General features: G+C 39.7%; 1 protein-coding gene across 1 annotated transcript in view; it reads right to left on the bottom strand.

Moving 5' to 3' along the window:
- Positions 1 to 15,212, bottom strand: part of LOC140229283 (uncharacterized) — an 87,590-nt gene that overhangs the window by 14,590 nt on the left and 57,788 nt on the right. Inside the window, exon 4 of the mRNA XM_072309558.1 lies at positions 9,516 to 9,595. Coding sequence (XP_072165659.1) covers positions 9,516 to 9,595 — 80 coding nt within the window. The remainder of the gene's footprint in view (positions 1 to 9,515; positions 9,596 to 15,212) is intronic.

Below are 15,212 nucleotides of genomic sequence, written 5' to 3'. Positions count from 1 at the left end.
TGCTGATGGCAATCGATATCAATCCGCCAATGTTATTGATTGGTGAGATTGCAAAAGAGAAAACAGAAAAAAAAAGACTGTCTTGACGAGAATCTAATGAACAAAGGCCGTTCCCTGTCGTAATAGCACTACCGAGTGCACGTCTCATATAACTGAATCTATTTAGTATTGACTACGTATCTCCTAACCACAGAAACTAATCTGTTTGTAACAGGTAATACTGTACTTGATTGCATTATGTTATATGATATGATATAAAATGATATGATATGACTTCATATGATGTGATATGATATGATATGATATATGATATGGTATGCTATGATATGATAGATATGATATGATATGATATGATATGATTCGATCTGATATGATATGATATAATAATGATGATATCACTTTCATGATTACATGTTAGGAAGTATGCAGGCGGGCATCTTTAAAGGGATTGTACAGATTCGGTAGAGACCTAACTTCAGATTTCTAATATTTTTTGGTGAGATAGTGAGAAACTTTTTTATGAAATATGAAAGAGCATGTTATTCTAAGAGAAATTCAGCATTTATTTGATGAAAATTGGTTCTGAAATGGCTGGTTACGATCGCCTTGTTTTACTTTGTTATAGGGTGCCTCAGCCATTCCAAAACCGATTTTCATCAATTTAACTTTGAATTCCTCCTAGAATGGTATCCTCTGTACTATTTAATAAGTGGTTTCCTGGTATCTCGAAAAAGTAAAAAGCCAAATTCTCATCTCCACCAATACAAAACTATCCTTTTAACTTGTTCTGGCTATAATCGATCTTCAAAAGTTTCCCTTCGCTGCTCCCTTTGTCTTCTGTTCAAAAACGTTACAGTCCTATTCTTTCCCATCATATTACCTGGCGTACAAATGCGACATGTATTTGGCAACACATTGCATACAATACGGAGGGGGGGGGGGGAGGGGAGGGGAAAGACTCATATCCATGTACACGCACATGGAGACGGTAACACACATTTCCATACATACACACACACACACACACACACACACACACACACACACGCACATACACACACATATCGATACATATTTCATAATATTATTTGCACATAGAAACACTGACAGACATTAAAATAAAGGACAATGTACCTTCGTCACATATTTCAATAAAAAGATAGTGGCAAGCATAAACACGCTTAGAGCGACATTAGCTCATCAAAAAAATAGCATCTGCTGTTAAACTTTGGCCCGACCCTTGCTACAAAAAATGAACAATGTTTAGCATTTTGTGATGGTTTGTCATGTTACACGCAATGTTCAGCGATCCGCGACAACACTCCAACAGCTGCCATGCAGGCGTGCATTCATTTGTTCATATTGTACAATCACATGCCGAGGACACGCACACAAGCTGAAACAGACACAACGTAGTATAACACCTGGGGCAACATTTTTACATACGGTACTTTTAAACAATGTAACGAATGTGTATGTGTATATCTTTATGGATGGGAAAGGTGGAATTAGAAGGAATATTGTAAGTCCGGTTTGTCAAGATTATAGGAGTTGGGTTAGCATGATAAATTGTGAATTGTTTGTTTAGGCGCAACGGATAATTTGGCTGAAACATTACGAAATAGAAATATGAGTTACAAAATGATCTTTGATCACCGCTTTACTATATCAGTATGAGGTAGATTTATTTTCATATATGTGTATATATGGATATTTTGCAAGTGTGGGAAGAAATTAGTGGGTGTAGGAACATACATGGGGAATTTGTAAACCTTGCTATATTTTACAATATAGGTCCCTATATGTTAAACATATATTATAGGGGGGTTAAGGGGAATGAAAGGAGGAATGTTATGGTGAGGTGTATATAAAGGGCAGATTTCATTAATTAATGAGAAAGAAAGATATGGGGGATGGGAAGTTTTGGATTTTTATGTAAAAGATTTAATTTAATTTTTTGCGCACTTATAGGCTCGAATTCACGAAGGTGGTACAAATGAAACCATGGTTTAAACCATGGACAAAAACCATGGGGCGCCAAGTGTCGCACGGAATATTTCGTTACGAAATTGGTCATTTCGTCGACAAAATGACCGTTTCGTTAACGAAATTATCAAGTTCGTGGACAAAATGTTCATTTAGTTACAAAATGTTGTCATTTCGTTACAAAATAATCATTTCATGGACGAAATGACCGATTTCGTAACGAAATATTCCATGAGACACTTGGCGCTCCATGGTTTTTGTCCATGGTTTAAACCATGGTTTCATTTGTACCACCTTCGTGAATTCGGGCCATTGAGTGGCAATTATGCTTTGTATATTTGAAAATTGGTACATCTGTTTACATGAACACTCAAGAAGAAATACTTAAATGCACTGCTTGACGGGAGATATTATGTTGTCAGTATAATTATATACATGTATATATATTCTTTCTTGGGTAAATATGAATATTTTCTAAATGTGTTTATTTGAACATTCAAGTAGAATGTTTCATGTACACTCGTTGTCATGAGATATTCTTTTTCGTTACATTTCGTTACATTCATTATTATTATGTTCATGCACAAAAACAAAAATTTGGAAAAAAAATCCACTCTGTCACGTTTCACTACATCCATTATGCGAGAATTGAGGGTGAAAAAAAAAAGATTCCTTTGAGGAGTTAGGTGCTTAGTCAGCAAGCACGGCCCACAAACTCCTTTAAGGCACTTCATTGTGCCACACGACCCCACACCTTCATGACAAAGACACAATCGCTGCAAGAGGGTTAGAGGAGATCAGAAACCTCCCCAAGCCCCCAAACATCATCCCATGTCAATAAGAAGATGTCATTGGTATTTTCACACAAGGGTCCTGAGATGATCTTCGCAAGCATGCTGTCAGAAGCTATCCTGGATTACAGGCCTACTCGTTAACACCATGGTTTTTTATCAGTCTTGGCTGATTTTTGACAAAGGGGCCGAAGACACTTTTCAGCGAATTCATTCAATGCACCCCCGCAGTACCACTCGTTGAGGGTGGCGTCGCAACACTACCTCGATATCCCCAAAGGAGGGTATAAGCGCACAAGAAGGCCTATAGATCTGCTTGACTGAATGTTACACAATGAATCATGAATTCAGCTGGGTTGAGCTTTTTTTTCCTCTTAATTTGGCATTTTCTCCTTTCTTTCGGACAAGATCACTCCCGCATTGTCTGCGTGGCGTCAACTACCACTCAGGAATGTCGGAGGATGGGGCGGGGGGGGGGGGCGGTCCTCCATCTAGCCTATTCATAATGTTATGTACAAGTGGAGGTCTATATCGTATGGAAGTAACAGAGGTTCATATCATGGATTACACGGGGTAATCATGGCTCGCCTTGGAGAACAGTAAAAAAAAAAAAAAAAAACACGATCGTCTGATCATAGCTCATCTCCATAGCTCATCTCATAGTCAGGAGATGAGCTATGATCAGACGATCGTTTTTTTTTTTTTTGTTTTTTTTTCTTAGGAGGAATGTGATTGTAGGACCTACAATCACACTCCTCCTATTCATGGAACAATGGACGTTTTAACATACCACATTTGGGCTTAGAGGGCAATACATAGCTTGAGCCCCCATTTCCCTGCAACAATAGTAACTACATGTATACGATTTCAGATTGCCCTATTCCTCAATATTGACTTCGGACTTCCGTTGCCAATTGCAGCAAGTCAAATATCACTTTAAGGGTCATGTTTACCATGATTTAAAAAATCTTCAAGATACATGTATCACATTTGATGCATATGTGTAGGTCAGTTGTATCACCAACATCATACCATATAAGAATTTTGCAATAAAACCTAAAATATAAGGAGATATCACTATTTTTTTCTCAGTAAACCGCAACTGTAAACGGTTTAATCTGGAAATATTTTTATCATAAGCGTTGTTCACATTTTGTACATATAACAAAACTTGACATTGATTATACTAATTCAAACTTTTACATTGGTTGTTTCTATCCCCAACTCACATTTTAGAACTATTTTGAAGCACTAAAGCTTAGTTTTTATTTCATCTGCAGACGGTAAATAATGCCTTTAACAAGATTTGCCCAATCCATAGAAAGACGAGTAAATTTTACGCAAACTTTATATTTTCTGCGAATCCTGTCTGTCGGACGAAAATGCTCGCTTTTTTATTGGTTTGTTTCTGTGCATGGTACTTCTGTGGAACGAATGGCAGGAGCAATTCTTAGCTATGTCCTGGCGTCTGCAGCGATGTGACAACCTTGTCGCAACCACTGGAGAGTTTTGAAGGGATGGATAGTGTTGGTTGAGGTGAGAATTCAGCTTTTACCTTTTTGCGAGATACTAAGAAACCATTTTATGGAGTGTTAAAGAGCATACGATTCTAAGTGGACTTCTAAGTTTATATGACGAAAATCGGTTTTGAAATGGCAGAGATATCTAAAAACAGTAAAACGATCAAGCAATCCTAGTAAAAGGTAGGTCCCATCTTTTATTAGGATTGCTTTGTTTTGGATATCTCAGCCACTTCAAAACCAATTTTCTAGTTAGAATCATAATATGCTCTTTCACTTTAATTAAGAAGCTTATTATCTAAAAAAAAAAAAATCATCATCGAAAAACGTTGGAAATCGAAGCCTCATCTCAATTGAAACTGTACCCATCCCGTTTAATACTAGAATGCACTGACCAACGGGAATGTGTGTTTGGGCGAATGGCTGTGTGTGTGTGTGGGGGGGGGGGGGGGGCACGGGGGGGGGGCACGGGGGGGGTAGGAAATTGGAACTTGCTTCACAGCACTCCCATAGAGATGGTCAAAGGATTAAAGGTGTAACAGGAAATAGGGCATGCAGTCAATCGATACTACACTGGGATATTTAAGCGTTTGTCACCTTGTATTAAACGTGGTGAAATATCTCGATACCGATTTAGTATTCAATGCCTTGCTGCAAACCATTTGCCGTGTACTCTTCTCGTCACTTTATAAGCAGAATCCTTGAAGTGAATAACAAACACCTTCTATTAAACGTGGTGAAATATCTCAATACCGTAAGTATTCAATGCCTTGCTGCTGCAAACTACGTATTTGCCGTGTACTCTTCTCGTCACTTTATAAGCAGAATCCTTGAAGTGAATAACAAACAAACATCAAAATGGCCATTTGGCTTGGTATCCAATTAATGACTGTCAGTAGACCATGGAAAGGGGAAGAATTTTAAATCCATCCTTTCAATACGTCACCTACGTTTTCGCAATATAGCTGGATGGGTCTGCAGTAATCCACTAATGGCCATACGCACATTACAAATACACGATATTGATAATGTTCATAAATTTGAAAAAAAAAAGGTCAAATTAAACGAATTCAACTAACTTGACTTGAAGACCGCAGTGACCTTCAGATGATAGTTTGCTCATTACGTATATTCATTTTCGTAATGGAGATCCAATGAACATTATACAGTGAACCGCGACAGGGAATTGACAGTTTATAATTATAAGGGGAAGACTCAGGAGAGCTATGTCAACACAAACGCACATCTATTTCATTCATTTCAAGCTGAGGTGGCATATTGATGTCGATATCTCATACAATCAGCACTAGTTATAGTCACGTGGTCTCTAGCAGGCCCGGGCTAGTCGTTTGGTTGATCAAAATTCGCTTACGCTGCGGACTACCTGTTTGCGTGCACAATGCAATACTATAACGGAAATGGAACATCAGACATACTGACGACATATATATCGAAATGACAGCGCCGTCAAAGGAAATATCTGTTGCACTTCACGCTGGACTCCACACATCATCTTCCGGAATGTACTCATAACCGATTTGGCACCAAGGGGTGAGGGGTTTGTTCACCTTACCCATCTACTCCACTATAGAGTGCTCTTCCTCACGGATGCCGCGGGCGCCAGCCGGGGTTTAAATTCCTACCCATCCATTTAACCCATTGGTGACGGGAAGCGAGTGTACTCTGTATGAAGGCTTAAAGGACCGCCGTCTCAATGGGACAACTGCTTAAAGAAAGGGTTAAAAGCAACACACTACCCTCAGGTTGACTCTGGTATAAGCAAACCACAGTCAGATCTAAGTTATTGAAAAAGTTGCAGAATTATTCATTTCCACATGTTTTCGTAAAATAGTATTAGAATGCTGGGGTGAGGACATCACCACCTAACAAGTTTCAGACTTAATCCCTCGCATAATAGTTACACTTTTATTTTGGACTGACTATTCAAGGCCAGAAAACTGCCGCAAAACACAAATGTTAACAAACTATGTGCATTTCTTTTGTTTGTTTGTTTGTTTGTTTGTTTGTTTATTCAGGTTTGTTTTGCATTTTCCACTCGAAAAATCATAGACACAATGAAAGACCACTGAAATGCCACACAGATGTCCCTTGCGACTGAAAATGTGGCGATGATTTGCCGATGGCGACGATTAAGGGGCAGGTGGGGTAATAATTGAATTCTTGACAAACAAGAGACCCGCGGGTCTAGCGCTCACCTGAGTATCGCAAGTTCACCTTTCACGCAGTCACTAATCTAAATTATTCACAGCTCTACTAAAATTTGGCCAGGCATTCTCAAGCAGAAGATGAAAATGTACAATAAGGGCCCACATTTTTTAAGATTCCTTAATTTGGCCCCCTGGGGCCCTCTGGGCGGGGCATGGTGCCCATTTTGATAAATTGAGATCCTGCCCCCCTAGGGATGCTACCTGCCAAGTTTGACGAAAATCCATCATAAGGTTTTCAGGAAGAAGATGAAAATGTACAATTCAGGCCCCCATTTGGACCTTCCCAACCCCCCCCCCCCCCCGCCCCCAAGAGGGGCACCCCTGGATTTGCTATGAACAAACTTGAAACTACAGTCATTAATGTACTCACTCATAGTATTATCTTAGCTCTATAACTTCTGATTCTAGAGACGATTTTTAAAGATTCCTTCATTTCGGGGGGTTTGGGCCCCCCTTGGGGCCCCCTGGGTGGGACATGGTGCCCATTTTAACAAATTGAGATCCTAACCCCCTAGGGATGCTACCTGCCAAGTTTGGTGAAAATGGGTCATGGGGTTCTCAAGAAGAAGATGAAAATGTACAATTTAGGCCCCATTAGGACCCCTCCCCACCTCCCTCCCCAGGGTCCCGAGGGGGGCACCCCTGATTCTGCCATGAACAAACTTGAAACTACAGTCATCAATGTACTAACTCATAGTATTAACTCAGCTCTATCACTTCTGGTTCTAGAGAAGAAGATTTTAAAGATTCCTTAATTTTTTTTTTTTTGGGGGGGGGGGGGTTTGAGTCCCCCTGGGGGCCCCCTGGGGGCCCCCTGGGTGGAGCATGGTGCCCATTTTAACAAGTTGAGTTTCTAACCCCATAGGGATGCTACCTGCCAAGTTTGATGAAAATTGGTCTTGGGGTTTTCAAGAAGAAGATGAAAAAGTAAAAAGTTTACGCACGACGGACGACGCACGACGGACGCCGGACGGAGGACGATCGCAATAGCTCACTTGAGCCTTTGGCTCAGGTGAGCTAAAATAGGCCTACTCATATTTCTTAATGTTTAATGTTGTCTCTGTGGGCTTTCGCCCTTGGTGTATGCATCAAAATTTTTTGGCTTCTTCTCTCTCTCTCTCTCTCTCTCTTCCTCTTTTCCCTGTTTTTTGTTCCCTTTTTCACACTTTTGCTTTCTTTTATTTTCTCTATTCCCCACTTCCCCAGTTTCCCGCACTCTTTGTAGATGTAAGTTTTCACCCCGTTTTCCCCCCTTTCCCTCAGAGGTACCCACATGTTACAAGCTTAGTCTTTTGAGTGGCTACCTCCACTTTGTTTTTTCTCAGAGTGTATATAGAGTGTATGTATCTTTATTGTACTGATCATGTAGACATCAACATGTTGTTAATCCTGTCTGGTTATGTATATTTTTCAACGATTTGCATGTTAAATTCATAATATTGTTTCTTGTACATTCTGTTGAAAAAAGAAAGTGAAAATAAAGTTTGAATTTAAATTTGAATGTTCAAAACAATGGGAGAACTGCCAGCTGCTGATGAACGCTCTCATCTCGGTTTTTATTTTGAACACGCGTTTGTGACGTTATTGTGTATTTATTTGTCTAATTTGTAAAGTATTTCTAGTCCTGCTTGAAACTTTTGTCTGGAAAATAAAATGTGGGTCATCATTTCTCCTTTTAATACGGATCCAGAGATTAACAAAATGAAATTGTAAATTTTGTGCCCTTGGCCCTCGCGTCTGTTTACCGCCAAATCGTCAGCAGCTCCTTTTCTCTCTACTGTACACATTTCTTTCTTCTTTTTTTTTTTCTATTTCGCAGTGCAAAGATTCAAAAGATCTGTTTCTGTTCATTTTTTCACATATTTCGCAGCACAAAGGACCTTACGAATAACGGAGGATAACGGAAGCCAGTCTCAGAAAAAAATTCTTTTACTTCACCACCACGTCATGTGGGGGCGGGTGTGACGCCACGATATGCTACAGTCCCACCATCGAATGCTTTTCACGCGCGATACATTGTTTTCTACTTCCTCGTTCGCTGGTGTCTAGTGCAAACTGGCTTGCAGTTTGTCTGAAACGTTGTGTCGCTAAATGTGTTTGAGAAAGCACATTCGTTTTGCTTCATGGTTTACCGTTCTCTGCAGAAGTGTTCTTGAGAATGTGAAATGCGTCCTCTTTCTCTTAACACACACACACACACACACACACGCACACACACACACACACACACACACAAACAAACACACACACACACACACACACACACACACACACACACACACATAAAAACGAGTATGTATGAAGAGCTTGCTTCCAAAAGGCGCTAAATCCATTAAAAATGATGGATTTTGGCTTTTGGATTTTGGATTTTGCCTTTTGGAAGCAAGCTCTTCATATACATATAGATAGATAGATAGATAGATAGACAGATAGATAGATAATATCAAAGACGAGTAGGCCTAAGTGTCAGATCAGCCAATGATTGTCCATCAAGTAGAAGTCGTCCCGACTGAAAATTGCAAAATGGCGCCTCGCTCAATGTTATTCCGATGTCGCGACCGAAGTTCTTTGTGGTGGAATCGTCAACCCTGTATTTCCGCGTTAACTTGGCTCCGCATATTGTTACGTGACCGTTACTCGTATGCATTACCTCTTTTATAATAAAAGGCACTGCATTCCTAGTGATTTTCTACTCCAATCTATTGTCAAATAGAAATTATCATGTCAATACCTTGAGTGGGTCTGTTTGTTTGTTTGTTTTGCTGGCACGCCATTCTTTTAATTTTCCAACAAGTGACTTTAACCGCAACCAGCGGTCTGATCTTCAATTCTTCTTGTCGCTGGTAGAATGGTTGTTCGTCTTTATGTCTGTTTCGCCAACGTTATGCTGCGTTTATCGCACCTGTTTGTATCTAAAAACAACTAGCTCTCTGTTCTTTTTTTTTTAAAGCCTTAAAGGCATTTTCCCTTTTTTTTTAATTGCTACTTACCACGACCACGGCGATAGTCAGAAGAAGTGGCCAGACTGTCCGGTGTATTGGGGTCTGGCGCTGGGCCTCGTTTTGAATATCTGTTGGTACAAGAGAAGACAATGGAGAAAGGAATAAGAAGGGTATGAGAAGTGGAGAATTAGTTATCTGGAGCAGACAAACATTGTGTAATATTACCGTTTGACTATACTCGTAAAGTCAACAAAGAAGCTGATATGGTGGTCCAGACAGACATGTGACCGGAAATAGATACTATAAAAGCCAGTAGTAAATTCAGGCCGTCTTTTACGGATTACCTTACAAAGCAACAATGTAACAGTCACAAGGGAGAATAAAGTTCGTTTTACTTAAGTTAAAATGCACTCATACATGCATTCCTTCGACCTGTTAATGCCCAAATCTATTTTTTTTTTTTCACACAGCGTTGGAAAAATCACGCTTAGCTTCAAAGATAAATTTGGCAATTAGAGTCTTCTCTGCTCTTCCCTCTAGAAAATGTTAATTTGCAATGTCAAAATTCGCATGCACGCATGACGACGATGTTTGGTGCGCCAGGTTATAGGAGGTCTATGGCGTATACCCTTACCCTCCTACCAAGGTTATTGCATTTACGAAAACGAACTTTGAAAATAGTTGCGTTCCATGTTCATTGTCACACAGCGTAAATAGATGGGGAAAAAAAGCAATGCCAATCAATTAAATAATGGAAATACATTGCTTTAGACGTAAATATCTCCAGTCGTGCGTTTCATTAATCGGGTGTATTGTTTCCATTATACACTTTCTCAGCGATTATTCAGCAGCTTAAAGAAAAAGCCTGCATGGTTGTGTACGAGCTCAAGACAATTATGAATAGAAAGGCTATATAACGGTTCGAGTATATTTTCTAGTAGCAATATTGTACTAAGTTTATCTATAAATAAATGTTTTGTCTTACTGGAAACAAAATGAATGTAATGAAAATCAAATATAATCATAATAGTGACCGTTCTAATCATATTGTATGAAAATAGGAAAAGAAAAATAGCGAAAGAAACTGGAGACTTTGGCCATAATATGTTTTGTCATCGATTTCCCTTGCCATGGACGCTTTGATATTTCTCTGTTCATGTCGAACTGAATTCATGTTTTCAACCCTGTTTGAATCCATGGGACGATTTGTCTGTACGTCACGTAGTCTATAGTAGTAAAGGCTGACTTTTGCGTGATACTGTTTGTTCGTTTGTTCAGTTTACTTTCGTACTCAATATATATATATATATATATATATATATATATATATATATATATGAAGAGCTTTCAACTAAGAGGTGCTAAATCCATTGAAAAACGATGGATTTTAGCGCCTATTCATATATATTCATTATTACTATAATTCCGTACCAACTGACAAAGATTGAATCGTTCACACATGTTTGCAGCAGTGTTATGTTAAGTGAGGTCCACACATGGCTTGAGGTTTGGGATAAGTGACATTGAATTGAACATGTGGCATTCGCTTCTGATACCCATGAACTCTGGGCCACTAGCCTTGAACATGCGATTATGCTGAAGAGGCTACTTTGGACAGGTGACCAACAGACCTTGTAGGCGATTCATGGCTGTATCGACAGTGATGACGATACTATCGACGAAAATATAACAACAAATTAGCGAAGCGTGCGAAAACGTGTATTAACTTGAGGGTGAATTGGCGTCAACAAGAATGCTTTGTAAGATGCACGAGTGTGTGTTGTCAATAATAAAAAAAAAAAAACCTTCACAATAACTCTTCACATCCAATTTTTTCTTGCAATCTTAGTTTCTGGATTAAACAGACATCTACATGTCGCTACAACGCGACTACGATGGCAAAACATCGTGTACGTCAATAGACATCGAATAGCGAACGCGCGCTGACATTGTGTAAGTGTAAGTGTAAGTGTAAGTGTATTTCGCGTTAGTTTCATTCCTTGGACTAGATATAAACCGAATGGACCTGACTTCAAAGTTTTGACGAGCGATTTCAAAGCAAATGCTGGAGACCACCACCATTAACATTAATAAGGTAAAAAAAGTAAGTGAGGATATCGAGGGATGTGTGAAACTTTTTGTTGATAAATTAAAAGAAACCTAAGGTGTATAAATCTTGGATTGTGGTTTCCTACTTGGAGATTCTTCCCTTTTGCCCAGGATGTAGTCTGTCAAGAATTTTTCCTATGAATCCCACCAAAGTTGCATGCGAAAGTTTCTTATGAGGATTGTAAAATAAGTTTAATGCGACTTTCTTGCTTGTCCACTCAGCAAAGAGGGAGTTGTTAACAGCAGAGGTCATACATCGATTATACTGGTTCTAATTTTTACATTGGTTGTTTCTATCCCTAAATCATATTTTAGAACTATTTTAAAAGACCAATACTGGGTTTTTGTTTCAACTGCAAATGGTAAATTATGCCTTTAATGTGACGTGGGATACAACCCGATGCGTTCACCAATGCAGAACTCTTGTGGCAACTGCGTTTCGTTCTCATTGTAGTCCCTACATATCCTACATTCTATTCAAGGGTTTTCCCCCGTCGATCATTATATGACACAATGACCATGGCAGAAATGTTTCTATAACATTGACTGATCTGTTAAAGTGTGTGGGTGCGTGGTAGGGTTCAGAAAATTTTGAATGCGTAGCAAAAACGGTCGGGCAGAACTGTACCGTATAGGCCGGTCAATATTACAAATTATTACCTATACGAGGTAGTTTTGCGAGGCAATTACAGTTGGTATTTTGCAGGGTTGGGAGTTCAGCAGGCGACATTAGAGCATATCACGAGCATCCGGGGGTTTTACATATACAGTGGACTCCTGTTATAATGAAATCCTCGGGACCGGTAGTTTTCTTTCGTTAGATCGGAATGTTGTTATAACTGAACAAATAAATAATAGAAATACATATAGTGGATGACATTGCAGCTCAAATTTTTACTTCGTTATAACCAGAATTGTGTTATTACCGTGGTCGTTATAATAGGAGTGCACTGTAAAACAGGGAGGTGGGAAGAGAAAGAGTGGAATCTCTCTCCCCACCTCCCTGCTTAAACATTCCGATCGACCACAAGAAGAAAACATTCCAGGACGTCCAGGGTGTCAGTTACACGCACCGCAGAAGAACGCTGATAAATCAACTCATACAAGGTCGACCACTTACAGCAGCACTAGGCGTCAAACAATGACTAGTCCATTTGTGCTCATTAATTGCACAGTGACCATTAGTTTTACAACTCTCCAACTTTAAACAGAGAAGTAAAAATAAACTGTAAGAGCGTTCAGATGTTTGAAGTTTGCCTGTTACAACTACATATATGTATCTTTGAAGTTGGAGCTGAATGATATATATACATTGATGAACAATTTTGCAATAACATGTTGATGGTCTACTACAGGTAGTCAAATGTGGCTTGATCTGTATCATACTGTATAGCCGTATTCACATAATTCTTAATTTACCTAGGGGATAGGTAATAATTATGATATTGACTGGCCTTTCTTTCGGGAGGTACCAGATAAATATTGCCCGCACTGAAAACATATTGCCCTCGTCTTCGACTCGGGCAATATGCTTTCAGTTTGGGCAATATTTTCTGGTACCTCCCTCAGGGCCAGTCAATATTATATAAATATATCACAAAATGATTGAAGTTGACATTAGGGTCCCGTATAGATAAGACCAGATTTGATAAGAACAATTAAAAAAAAATAGTTCATGTGATGCAGTTGTCAAAAAGGATTTGCATTAATCGCCAAGACATGGGGTTTCATGGAGGTTGATTGTTTGTTCCGCGAGAAGATTATTGCAGAATTTTGGTAAGCATTTTAATTGTTACACACGGACGAGCCTTGGGCCGAGGATACTTCAACTCGTCCCTACTGCCCCGGCTGGCTGCCCGACAAACTCCTACAAATTGCTAAGAATGCCTGGAAGGACGGCAGTGATGTCTATCTTTATACGATCGTTTAAAGATGGTTCTAAGGTGGCTAAAGAACAGCACTAGGCCTGATAATGATACCAGATCACATGCCGTTCGACGCCAGACACATCCAGGGGACAATCTAAGTAGCCATCCCAACAGCAATTATGCCACCCAACAAGAAAGTTGGGTCCCATCCACCTTTTATTAGGATCACTTTGTTTTACTTTGTCTTTAGATATCTCGGCACGTTTCAAAACCGATTTTCTTCAAATAATCTTTGAATTCCTCCTAGAATTGTATGCTCCTTCATATTCGTCAGAGTTTTCTTTCTGTTATCTCGCAAAATGTTGAAATATGAATCCCCATCTCAACCAAAGTTATACCATTCCCTTTATATTCCACATAAAGATGTTCTTCAATTGTGCGAGGGAGATCCAGGGGAGTCATCCTACGAGCCCGACACCCACGAGTCATACAGCCCATGAGCTCGACACTAGGTAAATAAGGCCATTGAGTCCGACAGTAGGCAAATACGGCCAATGATTCCGACAGTAGGCAAGCAAGGCCAACGAGTCCGACATGAGGTTAAAAAAAGACCCGTAAGTCCAACACCAGTAAAACAAGGCCCATGAGTTCGATGCTATACAAAAAAAAAGGTCATGGGTGAGTTTGAACTGGAACATCAAGCTCATGTTTGTAGTATCGTTATTTACCTGATCTAACACTCTTTGTGGCCTTCAGCGCCTGGAAGCTGCCTAAAAAGGGGCGCTGATCGGTTTTCAAACAAAGGAGGTATGCAATTTGTGCAACCACGGCATGAGATCTGAGCTGAGATTTGGCATGCTTTTCTTTTCCTGGTTCTGAATATTGTCTCAAGAGGACAATAGTGAAGGCCTTGAGATGAAGTCGAATGCCAATGCGTGCCCAACACACCTTTATCATCACAATCATGTGTTTTGTGATATAGCCCATATATTATACAAGTTGTTCTCGATTTACATACCGACTCCGCAGAATCTCATCCATAGAGGTATCTCATCCATAGAGGATTGTTTGAAGAGAAAAGGTCTGGCATATCAACCCCCCCCCCCCCCCCATCTCAATTGAAGAGTCCCGGGGGCTTGACTGACGTTCTACTGAGGGCTAACATAACTTTGACCTTGATTAAGCCTGCCTCTAGGGTATGTCATTAACTCCATTGTCACTTCCTATTCAGGGGCCGCCACCAATCACAAACAGTGTTTCCACGAACTTTGCTCTTTCGCCTGATTCTCTTCTGAGAATAATACGAATAGTAATAATAATAAGATCTTAAAAAATAAGATCTTAAAGCGCATAATACCATGGGATAGTCCCAATGCGTGCACACATGGAAACAAAATCGTCCATACATTTCTACATTCACACATGATTAACATTTATCTAGAAGATGGGTTTTCAACCGATCTTATGTGTATATGAAAATAAACTGCACGGATGTGGATTAATTTTAATCAATGATTGCTCTTCAGTCACTAACGTCTATCTACAATATGAATCGCGTATACTCCTGGTAGATGCTCGACAGTTTCAGTGTTTTGGGCCTTTAGGAGCTACTCCGTGAAACCGGCATGATGACCTCTTGAGTTCCATATACCCCTACAGGTGATTACTGTCAGGTTTAAGAGCTGGTAATGACAGGGTTTGTAGGTCCATGTTTTGACTGACGGAAACGTTTAACTTTATTGCCGTCCTTTGTATTCATGTTCCATCA

The sequence above is a fragment of the Diadema setosum genome, chromosome 5, assembly GCF_964275005.1.
Source record: "Diadema setosum chromosome 5, eeDiaSeto1, whole genome shotgun sequence".
NCBI lineage: Eukaryota > Metazoa > Echinodermata > Echinoidea > Diadematoida > Diadematidae > Diadema > Diadema setosum.
This window is presented reverse-complemented; position numbering and strand designations above follow the sequence as displayed.